The sequence below is a fragment of the Lissotriton helveticus genome, chromosome 5_1, assembly GCF_964261635.1.
Source record: "Lissotriton helveticus chromosome 5_1, aLisHel1.1, whole genome shotgun sequence".
In the NCBI taxonomy this organism is placed as follows: Eukaryota; Metazoa; Chordata; class Amphibia; order Caudata; family Salamandridae; genus Lissotriton; species Lissotriton helveticus.
Window position 1 is genome coordinate 1,450,590,759 of NC_136065.1, and position 24,875 is coordinate 1,450,615,633.

The 24,875-nt window shown below is 45.1% G+C and overlaps 1 protein-coding gene across 4 annotated transcripts in view; it reads right to left on the minus strand.

The window, feature by feature from the left end:
- Positions 1-24,875, minus strand: part of LOC144755477 (cytochrome P450 2G1-like) — a 359,316-nt gene that overhangs the window by 31,999 nt on the left and 302,442 nt on the right. For all 4 annotated transcript variants that reach the window (XM_078644451.1, XM_078644450.1, XM_078644449.1 and 1 more), the window contains one exon: positions 17,611-17,752. In XM_078644451.1, the coding sequence (XP_078500577.1) occupies positions 17,611-17,752 (142 nt within the window). The remainder of the gene's footprint in view (positions 1-17,610; positions 17,753-24,875) is intronic.

A 24,875-nucleotide genomic window follows, 5' to 3' on the forward strand; every position in this document is an offset into this window, starting at 1 on the left:
AGCAGTATAGAGGAAAACTAGATGCAAGATGTAAAGCTCAATAGGATACCAGAAATATGGAAAACTTTGAGTATGAGGAGAAGGCAGGAGCATTATTGGCTTGGAAAGCCAGAGTAGATCGAGCTAAGAACGATATTAAAGAACTAATTGTTAATAGCAACGGGGATACATTGAGTAAAGTCGAGGACATGCAAACCTGCCTCCTTTCGCTGTTCACAGATCTATATAAAGAAAATTCTGCCCCATCCCCCGAAACTATACGTATATGGCTGAGTAATAAAATACTGCCAACACTGTCTGAGGAGGGCAGGAACAGTTTAGATGCCCCAATCACTGTGGATGAGATAACAGAGCAGATTAAGAAACATTGAGGGAATAATTAGTCAGCTAGTATTGGATAGAACTAGCCTGAATAGTGAAAATTCAGAATGACTTTTGCAAAATCTGCAGGAACTGGACGAGGCAAGACAGCAGTATAGAGGAAAACTAGATGCAAGATGTAAAGCTCAATAGGATACCAGAAATATGGAAAACTTTGAGTATAAGGAGAAGGCAGGAGCATTATTGGCTTGGAAAGCCAGAGTAGATCGAGCTAAGAACGATATTAAAGAACTAATTGTTAATAGCAACGGGGATACATTGAGTAAAGTCGAGGACATGCAAACCTGCCTCCTTTCGCTGTTCACAGATCTATATAAAGAAAATTCTGCCCCATCCCCCGAAACTATACGCATATGGCTGAGTAATAAAATACTGCCAACACTGTCTGAGGAGGGCAGGAACAGTTTAGATGCCCCAATCACTGTGGATGAGATAACAGAGCAGATTAAGAAATCGAAAAACAAAAAAGCTGCAGGCTCGGATTCGCTTCCAAGTGAAGTTTATAAACATCTAGTAGAAGAGCTGTCCCCTATGTTAGGTACAATTCTCAAGCTGTTTCTGCCATCAAAGCAGCTATAGGTTGTTCCTGGGCAATTGAGCACTTTAAAACTTATTTGTGGGGTAAATCATTTAAAATCAAAACTGATCTTAAACCCTTGATTTCTCTTTTATCTAACAATGGTGTTGGAAGAACATCTTCCAGATTGGTTCGCATTATTGCCAAAATTTATGAGTGCAATTTTGAGATTGTCTATATTCCTGGTTCTCAAAACCTGAGAGCTGATTGTTTATCCAGGGTATTACCAGATCTTGCTTCTCAAGTTCATAATCAACCTGAGTGTTTTGAGGAATGTGTGGTTGCATCTGTTGAAGACATGGTCCTTTCTATGTCTCATCTTATTTAGGAAGAATGGTCAAAAGCAATGGATCTAGATGAGGATCTTAAATTGGTACACAAATACATTATTGAAGGTTGGCCACTCAAGAGGAATCTTTCAAAAGAACTGTTTTTTTTGGAAGGTTAGAGATTATCTTTTGGTTAATGATAATTTGATTTTAAAAGGAGATTGCTTTGTTCCTCCAAATACTCTCAGAGAAAGAATGATCTCTATTGCTCATTTGGGTCACTTAGGTCAATCAAGCACTGTTAAGAAAGTTAGAGATATTTTTTGGTGGCCTTATATTGACAGTTATGTCATTGATTTTGTTAAAAAATGTGCCATTTGTGCTGATACTGATAACATTTTGAAACCATTACATTCGGATATTAAAAAGATTGATCTTCCTGATACTCCTTGGAATAAGATTGCCATTGATATTCTTGGCCCTTATGAAGGAATTTCTTCACACAGATGGTACATCATAGTAGCAATTGACTATTTTTCTAAATGGGTGGAATATAAATGGGTAACCCAAACAGATTCTTCTTCGGTGATTAAATTTCTGAAGGAAATATTTTAAAAAGAAGGCCTACCTTGAACTTAAGCATGGGTGTAAAATCTGTTCCGTTCGCGGAATTTGCGGATTTTCTGCAATTTCGCGGTCCCCGAATCTCGCGAAATTGCAGGAAAATCCGCGAAATCGCATGCGGGATGGATTTTCAAAAACTGAAGTACATGAAGCACTTACAGGGTTACAGCAGGTGCCCAAGTGGAAGCTAATTTCTTTGTAACCATTTACAAAATGGTTACAAAGAAATTAACTTCAACTTGGGCACCTGCCGTAACCCTGTAAGTGCTTCTGAGCGGCGCCTCCAGAGTTGTTGCCTACTTGCAACTATTCTCTGACCCTGCTCTGACCCTTTAAGCAGTGTCAGAAAAATAGTTACAAGTATGGCACAATGCTCCAGGCTGTCACAAAAATTAAACCGCAACAGGAAGCACTTACAGATAAGGAAGCAGGTACCAGACTTGAAGCTCAAATTCAGTAACACATTAACCAGCCACCGGTTGAGGCTGGGCAGGTGTGCTTTCTCCCCATAATCTACAGTGGTGAACCAGAGGGTGTCAGAGGTGAACCAGAGGGTGGCAGTGGTGAACCAGAGGGTGATGTGATGAACCAGAGGGTGGCAGTGATGAACCAGAGGGTGACAGTGATGAACCAGAGGGTGACAGTGATGAACCAGAGGGTGACAGTGGTGAACCAGAAGGTGGCAGTGATGAACCAGAGGGTGGCAGTGGTGAACCAGAGAGTGACAGTTATGAACCCGAGGTGGCAGTGGTGAACCAGAGGGTGGCAGAGGTGAACCAGAGGGTTGCAGTGGTGAACCAGAGGATGGCAGTGATGAACCCTCTGACAGTGATGAATCAGAGGGTGGCAGTGGTGAACCAGAGGGTAGCAGTGATGAACAAGAGGGTGGCAGTGGTGAACCAGAGGGTGACAGTGATTAACCAGATGGTGGCAGTGGTGAACCAGAGGATGGCAGTGATGAAGTAGAGGGTGGCAGTGATGAACTAGAGGGTGCTGTTATGAACCAGAGGGTGGCAGTGGTGAACCAGAGGTTGCTGTGATGAACTAGAGGGTGGCAGTGGTGAACCAGAGGGTGACAGTGATGAACCAGAGGGTGGCAGTGGTGAACCAGAGGGTGGCAGTGATGAACCAGAGGGTAGCAGGGGTGAACTAGAGGGTGGCAGTGATGAACCAGAGGGTGACCGTGATGAACCAGAGGGTGGCAGTGGTGAACCAGAGGGTGGCAGTGATGAACCAGAGGGTGGCAGTGGTGAACCAGAGGGTGACAGTGATGAACCAGAGGGTGGCAGTGGTGAACCAGAGGGTGGCAGTGATGAACCAGAGGGTGACAGTGGTGAACCAGAGGGTGACAGGGGTGAACCAGAGGGTGCTGTAATGAGCCAGATGGTGGCAGGGGTGAACCAGAGGGTGGCAGTGGTGAACCAGATGGTGGCAGTGGTAAACCAGAGGGTGCTGTGATAAACCAGAGGGTGGCAGTGGTGAACCAGAGGGTGGCAGTGGTGAACCAGAAGGTGGCAGTGATGAACCAGAGGGTGACAGTGATGAACCACAGGGTGGCAGTGGTGAAGTAGAGGGTGACAGTGATGAACCAGAGGGTGACAGTGATGAACCAGAGGGTGGCAGTGGTGAACCAGAGGGTAGCAGTGATGAACCAGAGGGTGGCAGTGGTGAACCAGACAGTTGCAGTGACGAACCAGAGGGTGACAGTGATGTACCAGAGGGTGGAAGTGATGAACCAGAGGGTGACAGTGATGCACCAGAGGGTGACAGTGGTGAACCAGAAGGTGGCAGTGATGTACCAGAGGGTGGCAGTGGTGAACCAGAGAGTGACAGTGATGAACCCGAGGTGGCAGTGGTGACCCAGAGGGTGGCAGAGATGAACCAGAGGGTTGCAGTGGTGAACCAGACAGTTGCAGTGACGAACCAGAGGGTGACAGTGATGAACCAGAGGGTGGAAGTGATGAACCAGAGAGTGACAGTGATGAACCAGAGGGTGACAGTGGTGAACCAGAAGGTGGCAGTGATGAACCAGAGGGTGGCAGTGGTGAACCAGAGAGTGACAGTGATGAACCCGAGGTGGCAGTGGTGAACCAGAGGGTGGCAGAGATGAACCAGAGGGTTGCAGTGGTGAACCAGAGGGTGGCAGTGATGAACCAGAGGGAGGCAGTGATGAACCAGAGGGTGGCAGTGATGAACCAGAGGGTGGCAGTGATGAACCAGAGGGTGGCAGTGGTGAACCAGAGGGTGACAGTGATGAACCAGATGGTGGCAGTGGTGAACCAGAGGATGGCAGTGATGAACTAGAGGGTGGCAGTGATGAACCAGATGGTGGCAGGGGTGAACCAGAGGGTGGCAGTGGTGATCTAGAGGGTGCTGTTATGAACCAGAGGGTGGCAGTGGTGAACCAGAGGTTGCTGTGATGAACCAGAGGGTGGCAGTGGTGAACCAGAGGGTGACAGCGATGGACCAGAGGGTGGCAGTGGTGAACCAGAGGGTGGCAGTGATGAACCAGAGGGTAGCAGGGGTGAACTAGAGGGTGGCAGTGATGAACCAGAGGGTGACCGTGATGAACCAGAGGGTGGCAGTGGTGAACCAGAGGGTGGCAGTGATGAACCAGAGGGTGGCAGTGGTGAACCAGAGGGTGACAGTGATGAACCAGAGGGTGGCAATGGCGAACCAGAGGGTGGCAGTGATGAACCAGAGGGTGACAGTGGTGAACCAGAGGGTGACAGTGGTGAACCAGAGGGTGACAGGGGTGAACCAGAGGCTGCTGTGATGAGCCAGATGGTGGCAGGGGTGAACCAGAGGGTGGCAGTGGTGAACCAGATAGTGGCAGTGGTGAACCAGAGGGTGCTGTGATGAACCAGAGGGTGGCAGTGGTGAACCAGAGGGTGGCAGTGGTGAACCAGAAGGTGGCAGTGATGAACCAGAGGGTGACAGTGATGAACCAGAGGGTGGCAGTGGTGAAGTAGAGGGTGGCCGTGATGACCAGAGGGTGACAGTGATGAACCAGAGGGTGGCAGTGGTGAACCAGAGGGTGGCAGTGGTGAACCAGAGGGTGGCAGTGATGAACCAGAGGGTGGCAGTGGTGAACCAGACAGTTGCAGTGACGAACCAGAGGGTGACAGTGATGAACCAGAGGGTGGAAGTGATGGACCAGAGGGTGGCAGTGGTGAACCAGAGGGTGTTGTGATGAACCAGAGGGTGGCAGTGACGAACCAGAGGGTGACAGTGATGAACCAGAGGGTGGCAGTGGTGAACCAGAGGGTGCTGTGATGAACCAGAGGGTAGCAGTGATGAACCAGAGGGTGAAAGTGATGAACCAGAGGGTGACAGTGGTGAACCAGAGGGTGACAGTGGTGAACCAGAGGGTGACAGTGGTGAACCATAGGGTGGCAGTGATGAACCAGAGGGTGGCAGTGGTGAACCAGAGGTTGGCAGTGGTGAACCAGAGGGTGGCAGTGATGAACTAGAGGGTGGCAGTGATGAACCAGATGGTGGCAGGGGTGAACCAGAGGGTGGTAGTGGTGAACTAGAGGGTGCTGTTATGAACCAGAGGGTGGCAGTGGTGAACCAGAGGTTGCTGTGATGAACCAGAGGGTGGCAGTGGTGAACCAGAGGGTGACAGTGATGAACCAGAGGGTGGCAGTGGTGAACCAGAGGGTGGCAGTGATGAACCAGAGGGTAGCAGGGGTGAACCAGAAGGTGGCAGTGATGAACCAGAGGGCGACCGAGATGAACCAGAGGGTGGCAGTGGTGAACCAGAGGGTGGCAGTGATGAACCAGAGGGTGGCAGTGGTGAACCAGATGGTGACAGTGATGAACCAGAGGTTGGCAGTGGTGAACCAGAGGGTGGCAGTGATGAACCAGAGGGTGACAGTGGTGAACCAGAGAGTGACAGCGGTGAACCAGAGGGTGCTGTGATGAACCAGATGGCGGCAGGGGTGAACCAGAGGGTGGCAGCGGTGAACCAGATGGTGGCAGTGGTGAACCAGATAGTGCTGTGATGAACCAGAGGGTGGCAGTGGTGAACCAGAGTGTGGCAGTGGTGAACCAGAAGGTGGCAATGAGGAACCAGAGGGTGACAGTGATGAAGCAGAGGTTGGCAGTGGTGAAGCAGAGGGTGGCAGTGATGAACCAGAGGGTGACAGTGATGAACCAGAGGGTGGCAGTGGTGAACCAGAGGGTGGAAGTGATGAACCAGAGGGTGGCAGTGGTGAACCAGACGGTTGCAGTGACGAACCAGAGGGTGATAGTGATAAACCAGAGGGTGGAAGTGATGAACCAGAGGGTGGCAGTGATGAACCAGAGGGTGGCAGTGATGAACCAGAGGGTGACAGTGATGAACCAGAGGGTGACAGTGATGAACCATAGGGTGGCAGTGGTGACGAGGGTGCTGTGATGAACCAGAGGGTGGCAGTGATGAACCAGAGGGGGACAGTGATGAACCAGATGGTGACAGTGGTGATCCAGAGGGTGGCATTGGTGTACCAGAGGGTGGCAGTGATGAACCAGAGGGTGGCAGTGGTGAACCAGAGGGTGGCAGTGATAAACCACAGGGTGGCAGTGATGAACCAGTGGGTGGCGCTGTGAAACTGCTTGGGAGCCCTGTGGGTGTGAGCCCCTGCGCTGCTGAGCTGCCCAGGGGTTGTGAGCCCACGTGCTACTGAACTGCACCGGGGCCCAGTGGGTGTGAGCCCCCGTGCTGCTGAACTGCCCCGGAGCCCTCTCAGTGTGAAAATCATTTGTGCTCAATTGCCTGGGAGCCCTCTGCGTGTGAGCACACATTGTGCTAAGTGCCCCCCTGCCCCCAGTACATATATACCCGTACCGCACAGTACCATTATGCTCTTGCACCATGAAGTCTGGTGCCTGGATGCTCCTGATCCGTGTAGGTGGTACCACCGTCTGGTGCAGTCAAAATGTAAAGTCATAACTTGCTACACAGCACCAATAAACACGTGTCCCCCCTGGCACCGGTATTCGCATGTACCAGGCGTGGAGCACCCGCATGCCACTGCACCCTACTGACCAGCGCCAGCATATGCCTGTACGGGGCAGTTTAGTATGAGATGGGACATTGTCCAGCAGCAGCAGCTGCATGCGCCTGAACCCACTGAGCAGGATCAGAATGGCTTTGTACCAACACGCGCAGCAGAGCTATCTTGGACATCTGAAGGATTCTGGGGTCCTGTGCCAAATGTATTTTTGCATCCATGAGTTTCTCGAGCGCCATCCCCGTGTCGCTCCTGTGACTAGGAGGCTGCTTTCTCCTCATCTGCTGCTCTGACCCTTTATAAACAAGATGCATGTGAACTCGCATAGAAGCCCCGCCTGTTTGGCCCCGTCCACCACACACTAGTGGTATGAAACGTCTTTCCGCCCGTCCCCACTATAATGGCCAGCTCACTCAAGGGACCTCAGCGCCTTTTGGCGCACTGGCAAGGTTACAGGCACACGTGGTCACATATGTGTGCAAATGGCACAAAAATCCGTGAGTGTGTGGGAAAATTCGCAAACTCGCGGATTTTTTTTGCCTTTTCGCACGAATTCGCGGACCGCGAATTTGCAAATTTCGCCCATACTTACTTCAACTCTTGTTTCTGATAATGATCCACAATTTACCTCTCGTGTGTTTAGTTCTTTTCTTAAGAATGTTAATATTAAGCATGTTAAAACTGCTTTGTATTCTCCGAACATGAATGGTTTAGTGGAAAGCAGAGATACGGCCACCTTATTCCTCGGAGTGGCACAAGGGTAGGACTAAGGCATTGCTCTATGAAGCGGTTACTATACCCCGTGGAACACCCTTCGTTTGCCAGCTCATGAGGCACGGTAGATGTGTCTTATCAAGACCAATTATGTCAGTTTTTTCCACGCTTCCCCTTGGGCCCACTCAAGCCCGGAAGCCTAACGAGGTAGCCGATTTTTGCTACTTAGTTATAGGACTTTAGGCATATATTCTCTAGAAATTCAAAATTGAGTACCTTTTTTCTGTAGGGACCATCAGAGGTCCTGATGAGTAAGTAGCAGGGGACTGCTTACGAAACATGTCGACCAGGTAGCAAGCAATTTGCTCTACCTAACCAACCCCTTTTTAATGTTCCCAGCCAGAGAAGTTAATAAATTGTACTTTTTCTACTAGCCAGGGATTTTTTAACTTTGCATTTCACATATATAGGTCCCTACACTTCACTGATATCACCTACACTGCACCACACATAGCCTATCGTCACACTAACTAGTGCTCCCACGTAGTTCGTAGTTTGTAGGTCGCAGCACGCCCCGCCCCGTAGAGGGACGGGAAGACCCCCATGATAATGCATGACACTACGGGGTTCTTAGTGTGTGAGGGGTATTTTAAAAGCACATAGTGCCCTCATCATGTCATCTCAAGAGAGGGCCTCGTCTCACATTTAAACAGTCATCACTAGAATTAAATATTCTTCACCTATACACATTGATAGAATCCTGTTGTTTATATAGATCAGTAAGGAGGGTAATTCTATCATTACCTCTACACTTCCTCTACTGTTGTTTTGGAGTTCCATCAAGGCATTCTTCTTTAAGAGTTGGTGCTAAAGTTAAAATCACATTACCTGTTTTTGTGAGAAAAGGTCAATCTAAAGTTTCTAATATTTTTATTGTGCTTAAAGTTGGTAAGACTTCTGCTCTTTTGGATAATGGTTCTTGGTGGAATATCTGAAAATGTGCCAAAGTAAATGCACTTAATTCTAATAATCATGAGTGTTCATCTGAACCTGATTTTTCAAGTGATTTTGTTGTTTTGGAAAAAGGAATGGGATCTGATGTTATTGATCTTGTTTCTTCTTCTACTTTATCATCTCAAGTACCTGTTTCTTCTTCTTCCTTGTTATCTCAAGTACAGGATAACAATCAGCTTTCTTCTCCAGGTTTGTTGAATACTTCCAAGAGACAAATACGTTTACCTAAGAAATTTGATGATTTTGTGTTGCTTAAATAATTTATCATGTTATTGCATTTTATAAAGAAGGAGGATATGTAGTAATAGATTAGAGTGTTGTTAGCTTTAGAATGTTTTAGAGAATTCTACACTTGTATTCCACATGAATTCTGTGTCGCATGCCTTCATGAGCTGTCTGTATGTCTTTGAATGTTGTGATTTGTTCCATGTTCTGAAGATCAGTTTGGTTTCAGTTATACTGCTGATCTTGAGAAGGTGGATGCTTCAATAAACCCACTCTTCATCTACTTGTGGATTTCCTCTGGATTTATTTTCCCAACACACTACAACAGTTGGTGTACCTGTCACGTAATATAGATCCTAATGCACTTGTAATAAGGTGAAGAAATAACAACATTTCTCCTTTCAAATGCTGCTTCCAAGAGGCATTCATTTGGGCATGGGTGTTGCACAGGAAACACCCATCGGAAGCCCCTTTAATGTAGAGTAATGCAAAGCAGCTCTTTGCACTGGTTTGCATTTCTTTCAAACAAAGCAACACAAAGGCCAATTTACGTTGGTTTGTAAATCTGTAATCTGCGTTACCCAAACCTGAGACCTGCAGAGACTCTCCTCCTTAGTGCCAATTGGTCTCAGCATATTAATGGGTTTAGTGGTGTAGGTGTTATAATAAACTATATTATTATACTGTTTTTAGTATCGGATGAATAAGTTAGCAGTTTAGCAATGGCTTCAGGAGTAGCAGAATAGTAATGCAGCAGTTTTAGTAGTAAAGCAGCTACAGCAGGAGCAATATATTAGGGATAGCAATTAACATTAGAACATTCCTAGTTGTGTTAGCGGAACAGCAGTATGAGCAAAGTTAGTATGATAGCAGTGTCAGCAGATTGAGCAGTTTAGCAATAACAGTAATATAAGGAGAACAAATACGAGGAGAATAGTAATAGGAGTAAAATTACAGAAGTATCAGTGGGACAGTATTGTGAGCAGCATTATTAGAGTAGCGCTGCACTAACAGGAGATAAATAAATAATAAAAGCATTAGGAGAGCAGGAACAGCGGTGGTATTTGTGGAGCTTTAATAGCAGAGTTATTGTGAGAGTTGTGACAGAAGTTCTAGGTAAGCAGTAACTTCAGTATTAGCAATAGACAGCTACAGCGGTATCAGTAGTTAACAGGATAGCAGTAACAGTAGTAAAGGAGAAGAACACAATAGCAGCAGGAGAGCAGTAATAGAGGCGTGAGTAGATTTATGACAGCAGTGTTAGTAGCATTAGTAGAGTACTGTGTGCAGTCCCAGGGGAGCAGGTGGTAATATGTTATCCAGGAGAGCAGTGATAAAATTTAGCAAGAGAGCATTAATAGTAGTGTTAGTAAAACAGCAGTGATAGTACTGTGAGGAGTACAACAGTAACAGAAGTGCCAGGAATAGCAAAGACTGCAGTAGGCACTCACAGCAATATTAGCAGTTAACAGGATAGCAGTAACAGTAGTAAAGGAGAAGAACAGATTTTCAGCAGGAGAGCAGTAATAGGGGCGTGAGAGGTTTTGTGACAGCAGAATTAGTACATTAGTACTAACAGTATAATTTGTGAAAAAGTAGTAAGAGCAATATCATAACATTGGTGTCAGTAGTATGAGAAGTAACATGGTATTCACAGTAGTGACTGCAGAGCTAGGAGGATAGCAGTGATAGATTGCACACGATAAAATTGACAGCAGAGGTTACAGAATAGCACTAACTGTAGTATCAGCAGTTATCAGTAGAGCAGTAACAGAAGTGTTAACAATCAGCAGGATAGCAAAAACAACAGTATGAGGAGAAGAAAGACAGTATCAGCAGGAGAGCAGTGATGGGAGTATAAGTACAATAGAAACAGCAGGTAAAGTACCATTGGTACAGTCAGCAGGAGCAAAAGACCAGTGGCTGTAGAGTTACCAGGAGAGCAGTGACAGCAGTCAGCACAAGAGCATTAATGGTAATGTTAACAAGATAGCAGTAATAGCAATATAAGCAGTACAAAAGTAACAGTAGAGGTACAAGGCTAGCAGTGACAACGTTGTGTCCAGTCCAGCAGTGACAGTAGATCAGTACGATGTAGCGACAATAGGCAGCCGGATAGCAGTGTTAGTAGTAAGCAGTGACAATATAGTTAGTACGATAGCAGTAACAGTAGTGTAAGTAGAACAGTAGTGACAGCCGTGACTATTTTTAGTAGGATGAAAGAGACAATAAACTTAACAGGATAGCAGTGACAGCAGTGAGCTTAAAATTGCAGTATAAGGAGTACAACAGTAACAGCAGTATAAGCATTATAGTAGTGACAGCGCTTGGATGAAAGTGCTGATGACTATTTTCAGAGGCGCTACCGAAAAGGATCATTCTGCCCAAGCAAACAAAAAAAGGGGCCCGTACCCTGGCCAGACCTTTAACCTCTTGCATGTGTAGAAAACAACAATTAACGGGCAATGCTCAAAAACAAGTCCAGGGCAATACACAGCTGAAGTATACCATCGCCCAATTTAGACTGAAAAACAATTTGAATAATTGCAGGGAAACTAGAAGAGCATCAGCGGGAGCAAACCGCAATTTGTATTAGGTTTCATTTTCAAATCGCTCTAATCTATTGAAACTATTTATGCCTTTCCTCTGAAGAGGAAGTTACTGCTCTCACACGGCGCCTCCATGTATTCGCTCCACTGACTTTACCCCGGAACCCAGAGTTAGTGGTAAGTCCAGTGATGGTTGTTGGTGACTGCGATTACTTATGTACTTTCAAAGACCCCTCCATCCGTCACCGAGGAGCCACACAGCCTTCCCTCATCACTGTCTACTTCATCCACCACCCCTGACCCCACCCCTATCCACTTCATCTTTGCCTCCGCGTCAGACTTCTTCTCTTGTCTCCAGTATCCTCCATCAATTTACATTGACTCTCTTCTTGTCTCTCGCGCACACGCCTCTTTGTCTTCATTCTCATTATGTTTTTGCTTTTCCTTCCTTTCTTTTCCTCCCTCTCCTTCCTTCCTACATCGCTTCTCCTTCTCTCTCACTTACAAACTGTTGCTTATCGTTCCTCCCCCTGTCTGTCTCTCCTTCTCTACCTCCTTTCTCCCTTTCCCTTTCACCACATCCCTTTCCATCTTTCTTTTTCAGTCTTCATTTCCTTCTTCCCTGTACTGTCCACCTCTCTCCTCTGCCTCCACCCCTCTGGTTCTCTCCACCGTTATCGCCTTCTCCCTCCTCCGCCACTTCTCTTCTCCCCTCCACCATCAATGTAAACACTTTCTTTTCTCATCAGTGCATTTCCTTCATTCCACCCCTTACGTCCATCTCCTCTCTAGTCTTATTTCTCTCACCCCCCTCTTCCACTCCATCCCCCTCCTTTCTTCATCCCTCATTCCTTCTCTCTCTTCCTTTCTCTGTCCCCTTTCCAGTCCTATCCCTCACTCTATTTTCCCACAGGTGCTTCCTGCCTTGTTTCCATCTCACCTCTCACCTGCCCTCTCTTCTCTCGCTCCATTTTCGTGTGCCTGTTTCACACCATCTAACTCACCCCTTCCCTTTTCCCTTCCCTGCCTAATCACACTCTCTCTCTCTCCACTGCCCTGTTTCTCTCTCTCCCTCTCCCTCACCTTTCTTCCTTGTACTCTCTGTCTGGCTGTGTGTGTGCTCATCTCCTCAGAACCTCCTCTCCCTGAATTTCTCTTTTCTTTGCCCCTGCTTGTCTTGTCCTCCCCGCCCATCGGCACTCTTCCTCACGACCCCCTTCCCGACTCCCTAGTGACCTCCCACAGCCAGTGCCACTCATGCCCCCTGCCTGGTAGTGGCTGCGAGCTGCTGCAGTCTGTGCCCATGGCTCTCTGTCTTTCCCTCACTGACCTCACCCAGTCAGGGCTGAGCCCGTCACTCACAGGCTTGGCTGAGAGGAGGGTGCACACTTGCACTGAACTCCTGTCTGCAGAGGACACGCACCCCGACACTCTGGGCTGGGGGAGGGGATATGGCTAAGTTTGCGCTGCTGCCCGCCACGCCCATGATCATTTGCACCTTCTGCCTAAATTCAGTCGTCAGCCAGCCAACATGAAAAAACAACAGAGAGATATTGAGTCATAGGGATATTTAAAGACCTGCCACAGTGCCAATCCCCAAATATATTCAATAGCAACAACAACAAGGACTGGGGGTCTTGAATCAGCAATGTATCCCTATTGCTTCAATCTGCTCTAAATTATGAGTCAGAAAGGGAGTCACTCAAACAAGAGAAAACAAAAGCAAACAAGGAGTAGACAAAGTGAGATCACAGAGCAAGTGCTAGGATTCCCATCAAGGTGGCGTGGTGATCAATCTTATCATTTGGTCAACCGTCCATCGGGATGATGGGTCTCTTGATCATAGAGACTTACTTACATCCGAAGGAAATTTGCTCATATGGATCAAAACAAACTCCCAAGGAAAGAAAGAACAGATAGTCAGTTCTGTTTATTCCAGACCACATGGGACTAGCGTGCAGTGCAAAACAAGAAAAAGTGGTGAGCTAAAATAGAGTAGTGAGGAGAAAAACAGCAAACTATTTATTCAAAATGTCGCCTCACCCCCTAATCTAAAAACAGAACAGTGCAAATAGCAGTCTCAACAGATAGCTGCATAAAATTAGCCAGCCAACATGGTCAAGCGTGCCCTCAACCCAGCCAATGTGGTTTCACTTGCAATATTTAAAATGTTAAATAATACTTGTGAGAAAATGTATTTGATACTTTGGCTAATAGTGCTCGAATAAATTATTGGACACGGGGGTGGGGCACAGAATTAAAAAGTTTGAAGACCATTGGTCAGATGATAAGTTGCTGAGCTTTGAAATCAACACCAAACGTATGACGCAATTCAAATAATGACTTCCCTCTCTGTGCCTACAATTGCAAATCAATGCACCTGTGTAATGCATGTATGTGTACAATCCAGTGTACTGTGCCGAACTCTACACATGTTCCAACCCTTCCCCCTCAGCACCCGCATGTGTTGCATCCTGGCAGACGCCTTTAAGCACTGACTGCACAGCTTTTCATCTGAGCTGTTGAGCACAGGGGACATTGTGGTAAACACTGCTTAGTGGGTTAATGCATGTGCTGGTGAGCAGATCGCTATGTCAGGGGACAGTTTAAGACATTTCAGAGGGTTAATGTAGCTGTTGTGAAGCTCACTAACCTCCAGGTTCCAATCTGGTAAAATAGCATAGAGGTTAATGCACCTGCTGCAGAGTACCAGCAGGGAACAGACTTTAATTCGCCATATATCAAAGATTTTATCAGGCCCTCCGATTCTAAGGTCCCTAACTTTACAAGCAAAAATACTGGTCAGTTTCACAACAATGACTGTGAAAATCCTCAGTCAGGGTGATCTAGGTCACCCATGCAGCCCCGCTTACATTTCACATTTTACTTCTTGCATTACTCATGAGTGTTTGCTTTTTCCATATGTGTTTCTGTAGGTTTCTCACAAGGTATGACTCTTGTATAGTGCATATTGTGAACTGATTTGACTCTAGGCGTATGAGTGAGTTCAGGTTGTGGGTGGGTGTTTACGAAGGAACACGATTGATAACTCTGCAGCTGAGGCTGAAGAAGAGAGAGTTTCTTTAATTTCCTGTCAGTAGGTTATAGAGGTATTCAGACTGCATGCACATCCCATCCTTGGCCTCTCCGCAGAGCGCACAGTGCGATGGTCTCATATGTTGCAATGATAACTGTTGGGAAGTGTGTGAAGGAAGTACACAGCTGTCAAAATATAGACCGTGCCAAAGGAATAGAAATGAAATGCTTCCAGGTGTGTGGTTTGAGTGTGGCAGGGATGGTGTAGTGGAGAAGATAAAAGCGGGGTTGTGCAGAAGGCAAGAGTGAAAGGAATGGCGCAGAAAAGGAAAGAGAGGACACTGTTTGCAACTACGTGAAGAACAGAATGTTAGTTCCTGTGTTTTCAGCCATGCCCTTCCTTACATAGACCACGACTCTTGGAAAATAATTCTAGTTCTACTTCTTTTGCCACATCCCTTCTAGAGACCCCTTGCTATTTTTATCCTACTTGATGCACTCTGTATGTACATAGTACACAAAGTGAATGCGTCTGTTGTCCATATGCATGCATAAGCCGCAGTCAGCTGGCTCAATTCTTCATCTGACGCGTTTTCACTCATGCTGCAGACAACTGCAGGCTGCAGGTTCAAATCCCAAACCCACAAGCCGCAGTCTACCCAAAAACAGTGGGTCATTGAGTGTACACAGTCCCTTTCCAGTCTTTTCATTACTCTCAGACTCATTATTCTCATACTCCTCATGGTCAACAACTTGATCCTTCTTCACACAACTACAGTATAGCTATTGTCATTTGTTTGTGCCTTTTAAAGGAAAATAAAGAAGAGAAACAATTCAATATCGAAAAAAGAAAGGGATACAAAGGAGAAGGAAGTGAAAGAGAAGCTAGGATGGGAAAGAGAGTCGAAGGCAGAGGAGACAAGAGGAAGAAGTGAGAGAAGGAATGGAATAAAGTAATGGGGTGAAAGGAAGGAAGAACAAGGGTAAGGGATGGAGAAATGAGAGAGTTAACCAGGATAGAAATTAAGTAAAGAATCTTAGGTGATCATGGAGAGATGGTAGGGAAGAGTGAAAGGGAAAAGAAAGGAACACAGTGGAATGAGAGGGGAGATTATATTTCGAACATGGGTTATAAAAAAGTAGAGACAATGAGGATAAGAACTGAAAGGATAAGAGAGCAGAGGAAAAAGAGAGGAAAGTCAAATGGCAAAAAAAGGTTTAAGAATGGAGAATTTGATATCTGAGTAAAAAGAGTGTAAGGCAGGATTAGGAAAAAGAGTAGCAAGGGAAAGAAAGGTAACTGGGAGAATGCCCTTCTTTCTGGGAAAGAACACGTTTTAAAAAAAGCATAATAAACAGCTTGACGAAGATTATTGAATCTGGCTGAAAGTACTTGAACAGGAGTGAATGAGAAGAAGCCAGGGGCATCTCATAGGAAATGTGTTTAATAGTCAAAGTAGTGCAGTCAGAACATCCTACTATATCTGAGCTAAACTTGCAGTTGCAGTTTAGCGAGATAGTGGTCTTGTTCTACCTGATGCTCCTCAGTGAGACACTAGATGCCACCCCCAGTGCATTTAATAAAATGCAAACAGAAAATAAGATACGATTCACTACTTGTGTGTATTTTTGGTGCTCTCGTAAAGAATGTCTATGGGTGCAAATGAATGGGTGGGTAACCAGGTGCTCTTTAAGGTCATCATTTACTATTTACTGTGCTTTCAAAGTTGATACAATTGAATATGTAATGGAACATGTGCTGTAAAATTCACCATTTTGGTCTGTCTTTTTCCCAAACCCCCTAGTAGCGGTCTTGCTATCTCGCTGCGCTTGCTCGCTACGTGCCGGACACGGGCTGGTCTGGGAAAATTTGCCAGGGCTGCTTTCAGTTCCCAGTCCAGCCCAGGACAAAGGTTTAGCGTCGGGTTAGTATTACTTTTTTAATGCTAAACTGATGTTAAATCTTTTTGGGGATTAAGAAAGCAATGCAAATTGGTATTTGCGTTGTTATGTATGGAAAAGTAACACAAAGCAACGCAAAATGCTGCTTTGCATTACTTATAGCCAAGGGGGCATTACATGGGTGTTGCATAGGTCTTACCATGAAACCAATGATGCTTTTTGATGGTGAATCGGCCCAGCATGGAAGGGGTTAAACTTGTCTAGCCATAATATTTTGTTTACAAGAACGGCATATTCCTGTAGAAAATCTATGGTAGACTCAGGCACACACCCTAGCACTACGATGCTAAGGTGTGTGTCGTCTGGTGCATAGCAGCACAAATCAGCGCTGGCACTAGAGAGAGGGAAGGAGAATGCAGTATCTCTGTGAATATGGTTCTCGCCTGCTCTCTCCCTGTCAGGCAACGCAGCTCAGGTTCTTTGGATGCTGCTCTAAATAAGGTTCAAAGTGTGAAGAAAAAACATTGGACGGGCAAGGCAGCAAATCTATTTGAGTAGCAAAAGGATCTCAGTGGCTGAGCAGCTTTGTTCCACTTAGAACTTTTGGTGACAAAGCTTTACAATGATATATTTGACTTCAAGAAACTCGCACCAGCTTTAACTTTGGACCTTGTCCTGCTGGAAGACCTTGACCTTGTTAAAAGTAAATTAAACTTCTGCTTCATCTCGGTAGACCTGGGATCATACCTAGCTCATGGTTAACCACAAATTGACCATCTTCGTAATTTCAGTGGATACTTATTGCACCTAAAAAAAATTGTATTCATATTTTCAGTACCTCTTATCTGTACTTTGACCATTTTGATGTATTGTGCAGTTTTCTTAACTTAAAAATTGTTAGTAATGCTGGAACAAAATAAATATTTCTCTGGGATTTGCCACCTGCTGATTCCATATCGATCATGGGATAACCAGAAATGATCTAAGAATTGTGTTTTTGCCTAAACTGATTGTGTTTATGAAATCCATAAAATGTCCCTATACAAATTAATACCACACTTTCTGACATATCTTTTAGGCAAAAAGTAAGTTGAGCGCTGAATGAGTACAGTTGTTAAAATGGGATTTGATCTCAGTAGTCGTCACGCCAAGGGATAACAGTTACTATCTTATTTCTGTACATTGCATTTTTCAAAAAAATATTTTTATAGCACTGTCAAAATGCCTATGCAATTACACAACTATCTCAATCAGGTTAAGTAGTGTTATTTGTGTACAGATATGTTTTTTAATATACTTCACATCACCGCTATGAAATCTACCTGCAGAAAAAGGTATGAAAGCATCAGACTTCTTGAAGTTACCGTGTTCATCTAAGAAGCGTTCAGGATTAAAGATGTCTGGATCTGTAAACTGTGTGGGATCCCAAAGCACAGAAGATAATATGGCATACACTTCTGTACCCTACAAAAAAATTACAGAAAAGTATATTTTTCTCTAAAAATTCATCGACATTTTTACTACATCATTACTCAACAGACAGGTAGTGGTTACAATTTGCCAGTGCCAAGTAATTTACAGCATGTTTAACAATGACCATACATGGTCCTTGCTATGTGTAAACCTTGGAAGTGGTACAAGATGACATTTTTTGATTTTGGTTCAAGTAATTGGCTTATTTGGCACAGGGAGCAGGTCCCTGTGCCAGCTCTCCCCTGCAGTTACTCGCTCTCTCCCCCCCTTAACTACATTTTTCCACAGGTTCCCTTTCTTTCCTCAAACTCATTTTCTCCACAGATTCCCTCTCTTTTGCTTACACCTTAACTAATTTGTATCCACAGATTCCTTCTCTTTCCTCTAACTTGTTTTTCCTCAGATTCCCTCTATTAACTCGTTTTCTCCACAGATTACTTCACTTGTTTACTCCTCAGATTCCCCCTTTAACACGTTTTCTGCTCAAATTTCCCCTTTAACTTATTTTCTCCTGAGAATCTCCCTTTAACTCGTTTCTCTCCTCAGTTCCCTCCTTTACCTTGTTTTTCTCCTTATATTCCGCATTAACTCATTTCTTTCACCACAGATTCCCTCTTTAACTTGTTTTCTCAACAGATTTTTCCTTTAACTCATTTACAGCCTGATTCATCAAGCTGATTTGCGCTCGCAAAGGGCCAGATTCTGAGAATCTGGCCCTCTGCGAGTGCGATTTTTGCATTTGGTATTCATCATCCCAAATGCAAAAATCACTATTAGCGAAATCGCATATTTGCGAGGAATTGGATTTGAGGAATCTCTAATAGAGATTCCTTAAATGCAATTCATCAACCAAATAGAAATAGCGAAATCGCAATATTTGGTCTCAATTTACCACCAGGTCTGACTTGGTGGTAAATTGGGTAAATAGTGTAAAAAGCACTTTAGTGCATTTTTTTCTTTTGCATGTTACACACACACATGTCCTTTGGACATGTGTGTGCGCATCACATGTTCAAATGTGCATTTTAGGGGTGCTACAGGGTGTCCTTTGGACACCCCTGGCACCCTTAAAATCGCTATCTGATTTGCGAGTAGCAAATTGCTACTCGCAAATAAGGGATACTCCCCATTCATTCCTATGGGCCTTTTGGCCCATAGGAATGAATGGGGAGTTATTTCCTTTTTTTGCGAGTAGCAAATTGATACTCGCAAATAGAGAACATGTAGGAATCGCTATTTATTTAGCAATTCCTACATGAATACCGTTTTGCGTGTCCTCAATAGCGAGTCGCTATGATTCGCTATTAGGGCCACGCAAAACGGCCCGTTGATGAATCAGGCTGTTAGTCTCTCCACAGATACCACCTTATTTCCCCCTTTAAACTCCTATTGCTCCACAGATTCTCTTTCTCCCCCACAACTCATTTTCCCCTTGAATCCACTCTCTCCCTCCCCTAGGCTAAACCACTCTTGTTCCTGCTCTCCCTCCCAGCTGTTCCCTCGCCTGCTTCCTGGCTCCCACTGACCCCGCCCAGTTCCCCGCTCCCCTCCCAGGTAACCTACTTAATGGAAGCCGCAGCATGGCTGCAGCGCGGCAGGTTCACTACTGCTGTGCTGAAGCACATCGCCCAGCGCCAGCATCTATTGTACCCCTCCCATTCACAGATACACACGCACCTAGCTTTTAGCTCATATTGAAGCACACATGGAAAGAGGAAAAAGCCTAACCGAATTGTTTTTGTGCAGAAAAGTGCCCGTTCCTACACACAAAAAATCCTTCCGACAAAGCAGGTACTCTTGCACCTTGAAAGAAGGTAAGAAGGTAATACCCATGTGTTCAGTATCTCTAAACTAAGAAGCATTGATAAAGCCAGCAGGTCTAGTTGTACTATGAGTCAACTAGCTTCTTCATTGATTCTCAATTTTGTATGTGTGGTTCTGCAAGTCTCAGTTGGTAAAAGCAGGAATAATTCAATTGGTGAACGACTGGATGGACTGTTGAATGTGTGAGGAGCATGTATAAATGAATAATTGAATGAGTATGTGAGAGTGAGATAAAGGGGTGTGTGGTGTGAGGATGAATTATTGGGTGAGTGCTTAGATGGATGGATGGATACGTAAGTATAAGGAAGGTTTAGTAAGCGACTGAGTGCATGGAAGTAGGAATGGCCAAGGACTTGAGTGCCCTATTGCAGGATTTTATAATGGAGAGCATGGACGAGCACATGATTGAATGTGTGAGTACATGAATAAACCATTGAGAGAGTGCCTGTATTAATGAATGAAGAATAAGTGCCTGGGTGTATTACATGCATTTTTTCTATCTGCTTTACTGGCATTAGGTTACAGGGGTGTGAGAAGGTCTCTTAACCAAATTTAAGCCTTTTGTACTACTCTGTCAGAGGGAGGCACATTTATGCACCAAAGTGTATGGCTTAATGAAAATGTGAGTGAATAGAAGTCCTGGCGAGAGTATGCAAGGCTGAATAAACCAGTGATTAATGAGTAGTTGTATAACAATACCCACACACAGTATGAAATTGCAAATACATGGAATAACTTAGCCCTGGACTTCTCCAAATTGAAATAAAAAAATGTTCAAGTAAACATAAACAACTCAACATTTTTACACTTTCGTTTTCTAGACTTGCTGGAGAACCATTACCCATTGCCATTGCTTTCCACGGAGGATGCATTAACACATGTTTTCCAATTTATCAGGTTATGGTGTAGATTTTTGCTTTCTGACAGCACTGCTGTCCTCCATTTGCACAAAGTTGTTTGGAAATGACCATCTTTTTCATGGTATCCACTGGTTTTTGCCTTCTATTGTTGAATATGTTTATGTTGGCCATAGGACTCTGTCCACCTTACTTTTATTAACCAGTGGTAAAGTGTTTGTGCTCTCCCTTGTAACCTTGGTTAAACTAGCATATACCCAATTGACCTATTTGATTTATTTATAAGTTCCTAGTATATGGTACTATATATACTCAGAGCATGGAAATTAACTGCAACAATTGGGCTGCAGCACTAATTATGCCACCCACTAAAGTAACACTGTGAACATGTCTCTACGCCTACCCCAGTAGCCTGGGTGGGTAGTTTTAAAACCATAATTTAAACCTGTCAAAACAAAGTATTTGCCAGGCCTTAACCTTCCCTTTTAATGCTTTTAATGCTTTACAATCACCCTTAAGGTGGGCCTAATATGCCACAAGGCAGGGTGCATTGCATATTAAAAGGTGGGCATGTATATGCCAATGGACAATCTCCAAAGACATTTTTCACTGTGACAAAGCTGGTGCTCCCATAGGAAAACGCTGAGTTACACTCAGTGCTTTAAATGGAAACATAGAATTTCAGGTTCTTGCACTTCTGAGAAGTGCTGGTATTCTCTCATTAAATGTACTGTATGAGTGCTTAGAAGTTCAGGTATTTTCCCTCTCGGATCCAAGACGTGTGGGTACTCAGTAATGGACAGTACCTGCCCATTTGAAGTACTGGCTACAATATAACAATTTATAGTGCTCAATTTTACTTTGAGAGCATCGATTAATTTTAAAATGGTTGAATCCTATTTTATATTACTATTTTGAAAATTACACTTTTAGAAAATTGTATTTTTCCTCCCTAAAGTGAATGGGGCATTTCTGGCAGGGAGCAGTGTCACTTAACTGCTGATGGCTCCCCTGTGAAAAGATGTGGATTGCTTCTAGACAGTGGACAAAGGGGCATGGTTGTGGGGAGGTGCTCTTCTTCATTAAGCAGGATGGGTTGGGTCGTGCCCAGCCCCCTTCTGGGCTTTAAAGCATTCGTACGAATGTCACTGCCAGATGTAGCTCACAACTAGGCCTGCCACTCTTTTGTCTTGCTAGTCAGCTTGGCTCGAAACCCAGTGGGGAACTGCCCCAGAACTGGTTTGGAGTAATCAGAAGGGAGTGTTTGCCCATTATCATAGCCACACCTTTAGATGGGAGCAGGGGTCTCTGACCAGGAAGAAAAGGTTCTGCCATGTAGGGTTAAGATAGAAAGGGCAACTGTGGGACAGTTTACCGTAAAACATGCATTAAGCACTGCTAAAGTGGGTAGGACAGCAATTGGAATCTTTTACCCAGGTTCACAGGCTGATACTGGGCATTTATTTATGGGTTTATACCACGCTTGAATCAACTCCCGAAGGAGTATCTCTGCGCCAAACGCCAAGTCAGATGGATCAGAGACAAGAGGACAGTCTACTGGGGGGCTGCTAACACTGGAATAAAAAAGTTTTCAGCTTTTTTCTGAAAGTTAGATGGTCGACGCACTGCGTAAGCGCGAAGGGGAGTTTGTTCCAAAGTGCTGGACCAACAGAGGACAAGGCTTTGACGCCTTGTCTGGACTTCTTTACAGTAGGTATCTGAAGCAGAAGCTGATTAGAGGATCTGAGGCTGCGGGGGGGGGGGTTATAGGGAATGAATTTTTAAGCCAAATATGAAGGTCCTGAATCGTGCAGCCCTTTATGGCCGACACAACAGATCTTGAACTTTACTCTGAACTGGCGGATGGAAAGCCAGTGTAATTTTGCCAATAAGGGTTTTGAGGGAGATCTTGGGGGGGGGGGGCGTTTAGGACCAATCTCGCCGCAGTGTTCTGTATCACTTGAAGCCTACCAAGTAAACCCTCGTTGGCTGATGCCAGCAGCCCGTTACAATAATCCAGGCGGCTTAGCACCAGGGCCCGCACCAGCATTTTTAAAGTTGTATCAGGGAGAAGAGGGAATACTTTACGAAGGAGCCCTATAGCATGAAAACAGGCTCCCACTGTGCTGTTCACATGCTCCTTTAGAGACAGATCCTGGTCTAATCGCACCCCAAGATTCTTCACCACCTGCTTAGGCGTGGGAACCGGGCCTAGATCAGATGGCCACTAATCCGGGGTCCACAGTATTTTGGCTTCTCCAAAAAGCATGACCTCTGTCTTCCCCACATTACACTGTAGGAAGTTTGGGGTCATCCACTGTGCGACTGCTTTCATGCCCTCGGAGAATGATTTTATTTTTTCGGAGGTCAGAGATTTGAAAGGAAAAAGGAGCTGAGTGTCATCAGCATATGACACTGGGATGAAGCCAAAAGATCTCATGATCCTGGCCAGGGGGGCCACATAGATGTTAAAAAGAGTAGGGCTCAAGCATGAGCCCTGTGGCACCCCCTTAGTAATCTCTACCTCTGCTGAGCGAAACAAGCCCATGTTGACACTTTGAGTGCGGTCGGACAAAAAACTCCGCATCCAGGCCAAGGCCATACTCGTAAGCCCAATATCAGCAAGACGTTCAAGCAAGATATTGTGGGATATGGTATCGAACGCTGCCGATAAATCCAATAGTACCAGGACTACCGAATGTCCCTTGTCCTGGTAAATGCGGTGGTCGTCTGTTACAGATAGCAGAGGCGATTCGGTACTGTAATTTGGCCTGAAGCCGGACTGAGAATAGTCCAGACTACCCGTACATTCGATAAAGCTCGATAGATGTTTATTAACATGCTTCTCCGTAAGCTTGCTTAAATACGGGAGCACAGAGATGGGCCTAAGGTTGGACAGGTCTGACCAAGGCATGGACGAGTTCTTCCGAATGGGTCTCACTAGTGCCTTCTTCCACTCCAGTGGCACTTGGCCCTCAGTCAGCGAGAGGTTGACAAGGCGCTGGATCATAGGACCGGGCACCTTGCCCACCACCGGCATGACTCTGGCAGGAATGATATCTGATGGACAGCCACTCTTAATTCGACCCATAAGGTCCTCTACCTCGAGCAGAGAGATAGCGCGGAACCCAGTGAGCGTTACAGAATTCTCAGTGTTTTTAGCCTGAGGTAATGTCATAAGAATACTGGTGGAGGAGTTGGAAACAGTGATTTTCTCATAAATTCTATCTTATTGGAGAGATAGTGAGAGATGTCGTCACATAATTGTTGTGAGGAGAGATTGGGACTTTCACAAGCCACTGGTTTTGTAAAAGTTTGCAGGATCTGATACAGAACCTTGGGGGCATTACCTGCCGCCGCAAGTTGTGAGGCAATATGCTTTTTTTGAGCTACTCTGATAGCCTTATGATAGGAAGTCAAGGCTTCCTTGAATGTGGCATACCCACTACCCTCCTGGGAACACTTCTGGTACTGTGAAAAATCAGAAGAAGGCTCCTCTGCTGTCAAGAAGAATGGGGGAAAAACCTGAACCTGTTTGCCTTGAACCCAGGACCCCAGAATTGACTCCAGTTGGCTGACCTCCTGTTTAGACTCCTCAAGAGGCCCTTTTCCTTCAAAAATCCCAGCAGACCAGTACCAAATGGACCTGCCTTTGATTCTGCTACAGGCTTCTGTTAGAGTGAGCCCTAATCCCAAAGTGGTGCCCCCATATCCCAGACCCTTGGCTAGTGTTAGAATATGCTCCTCCTGTCCCCAAACTACTAAAAACGTGACTTAATCTTTTTTTTGCAACTTCCTATATCAAATTGTTAGTCAGTCTCAGGTTGCTGGTTTGCCCCACTGAAGGAGATCTGACTTCCAGGAAAGTGTTTAAGATAGAGGACTTCTTCATGAACACATCGGTGTTAAGTGCTTTCTGGGCATAGACTTTGGACTTTGTCCACTCACAGTTTTCTTGCCTTCTTCGACGATTAGACCGGGCCCCACTCTTCAGCAACCACCCTTTGCCAAGCCCCGATTCGGACACAGCTTGCAGATTGCCCTGCTGAAAACTCACTGACGGTCACTTTGTCTCCATAAACGTTTCTAAGCAACAGGGTCAACTTTCCACCAGGACAAACCTGATTCCTGTATCCTACTGGCAATTCATTGTAGTCAGCATTAATGTTAGTATTTGACCAGGTCTAGCTCAACCAAATAAGCACAGTGGACGCTTTGTGCTTTTTGGAGCTACTCTTATTCCAACTTATAACATTTTATTTTATGTCTCAGGTTCTACTTTCTGGATTTTTGGTTTTTTAGTGTCACTTTTTATTGAAATATTCTCTATTTTTCTAAATTGGTTTGAGATGTCTCCTTTAAAACAGTTTGAGTACTGATAAATAGTGTACATATTTCCTCTAGGTTAAGGCTAACTGCTTTGTTACAAGCTA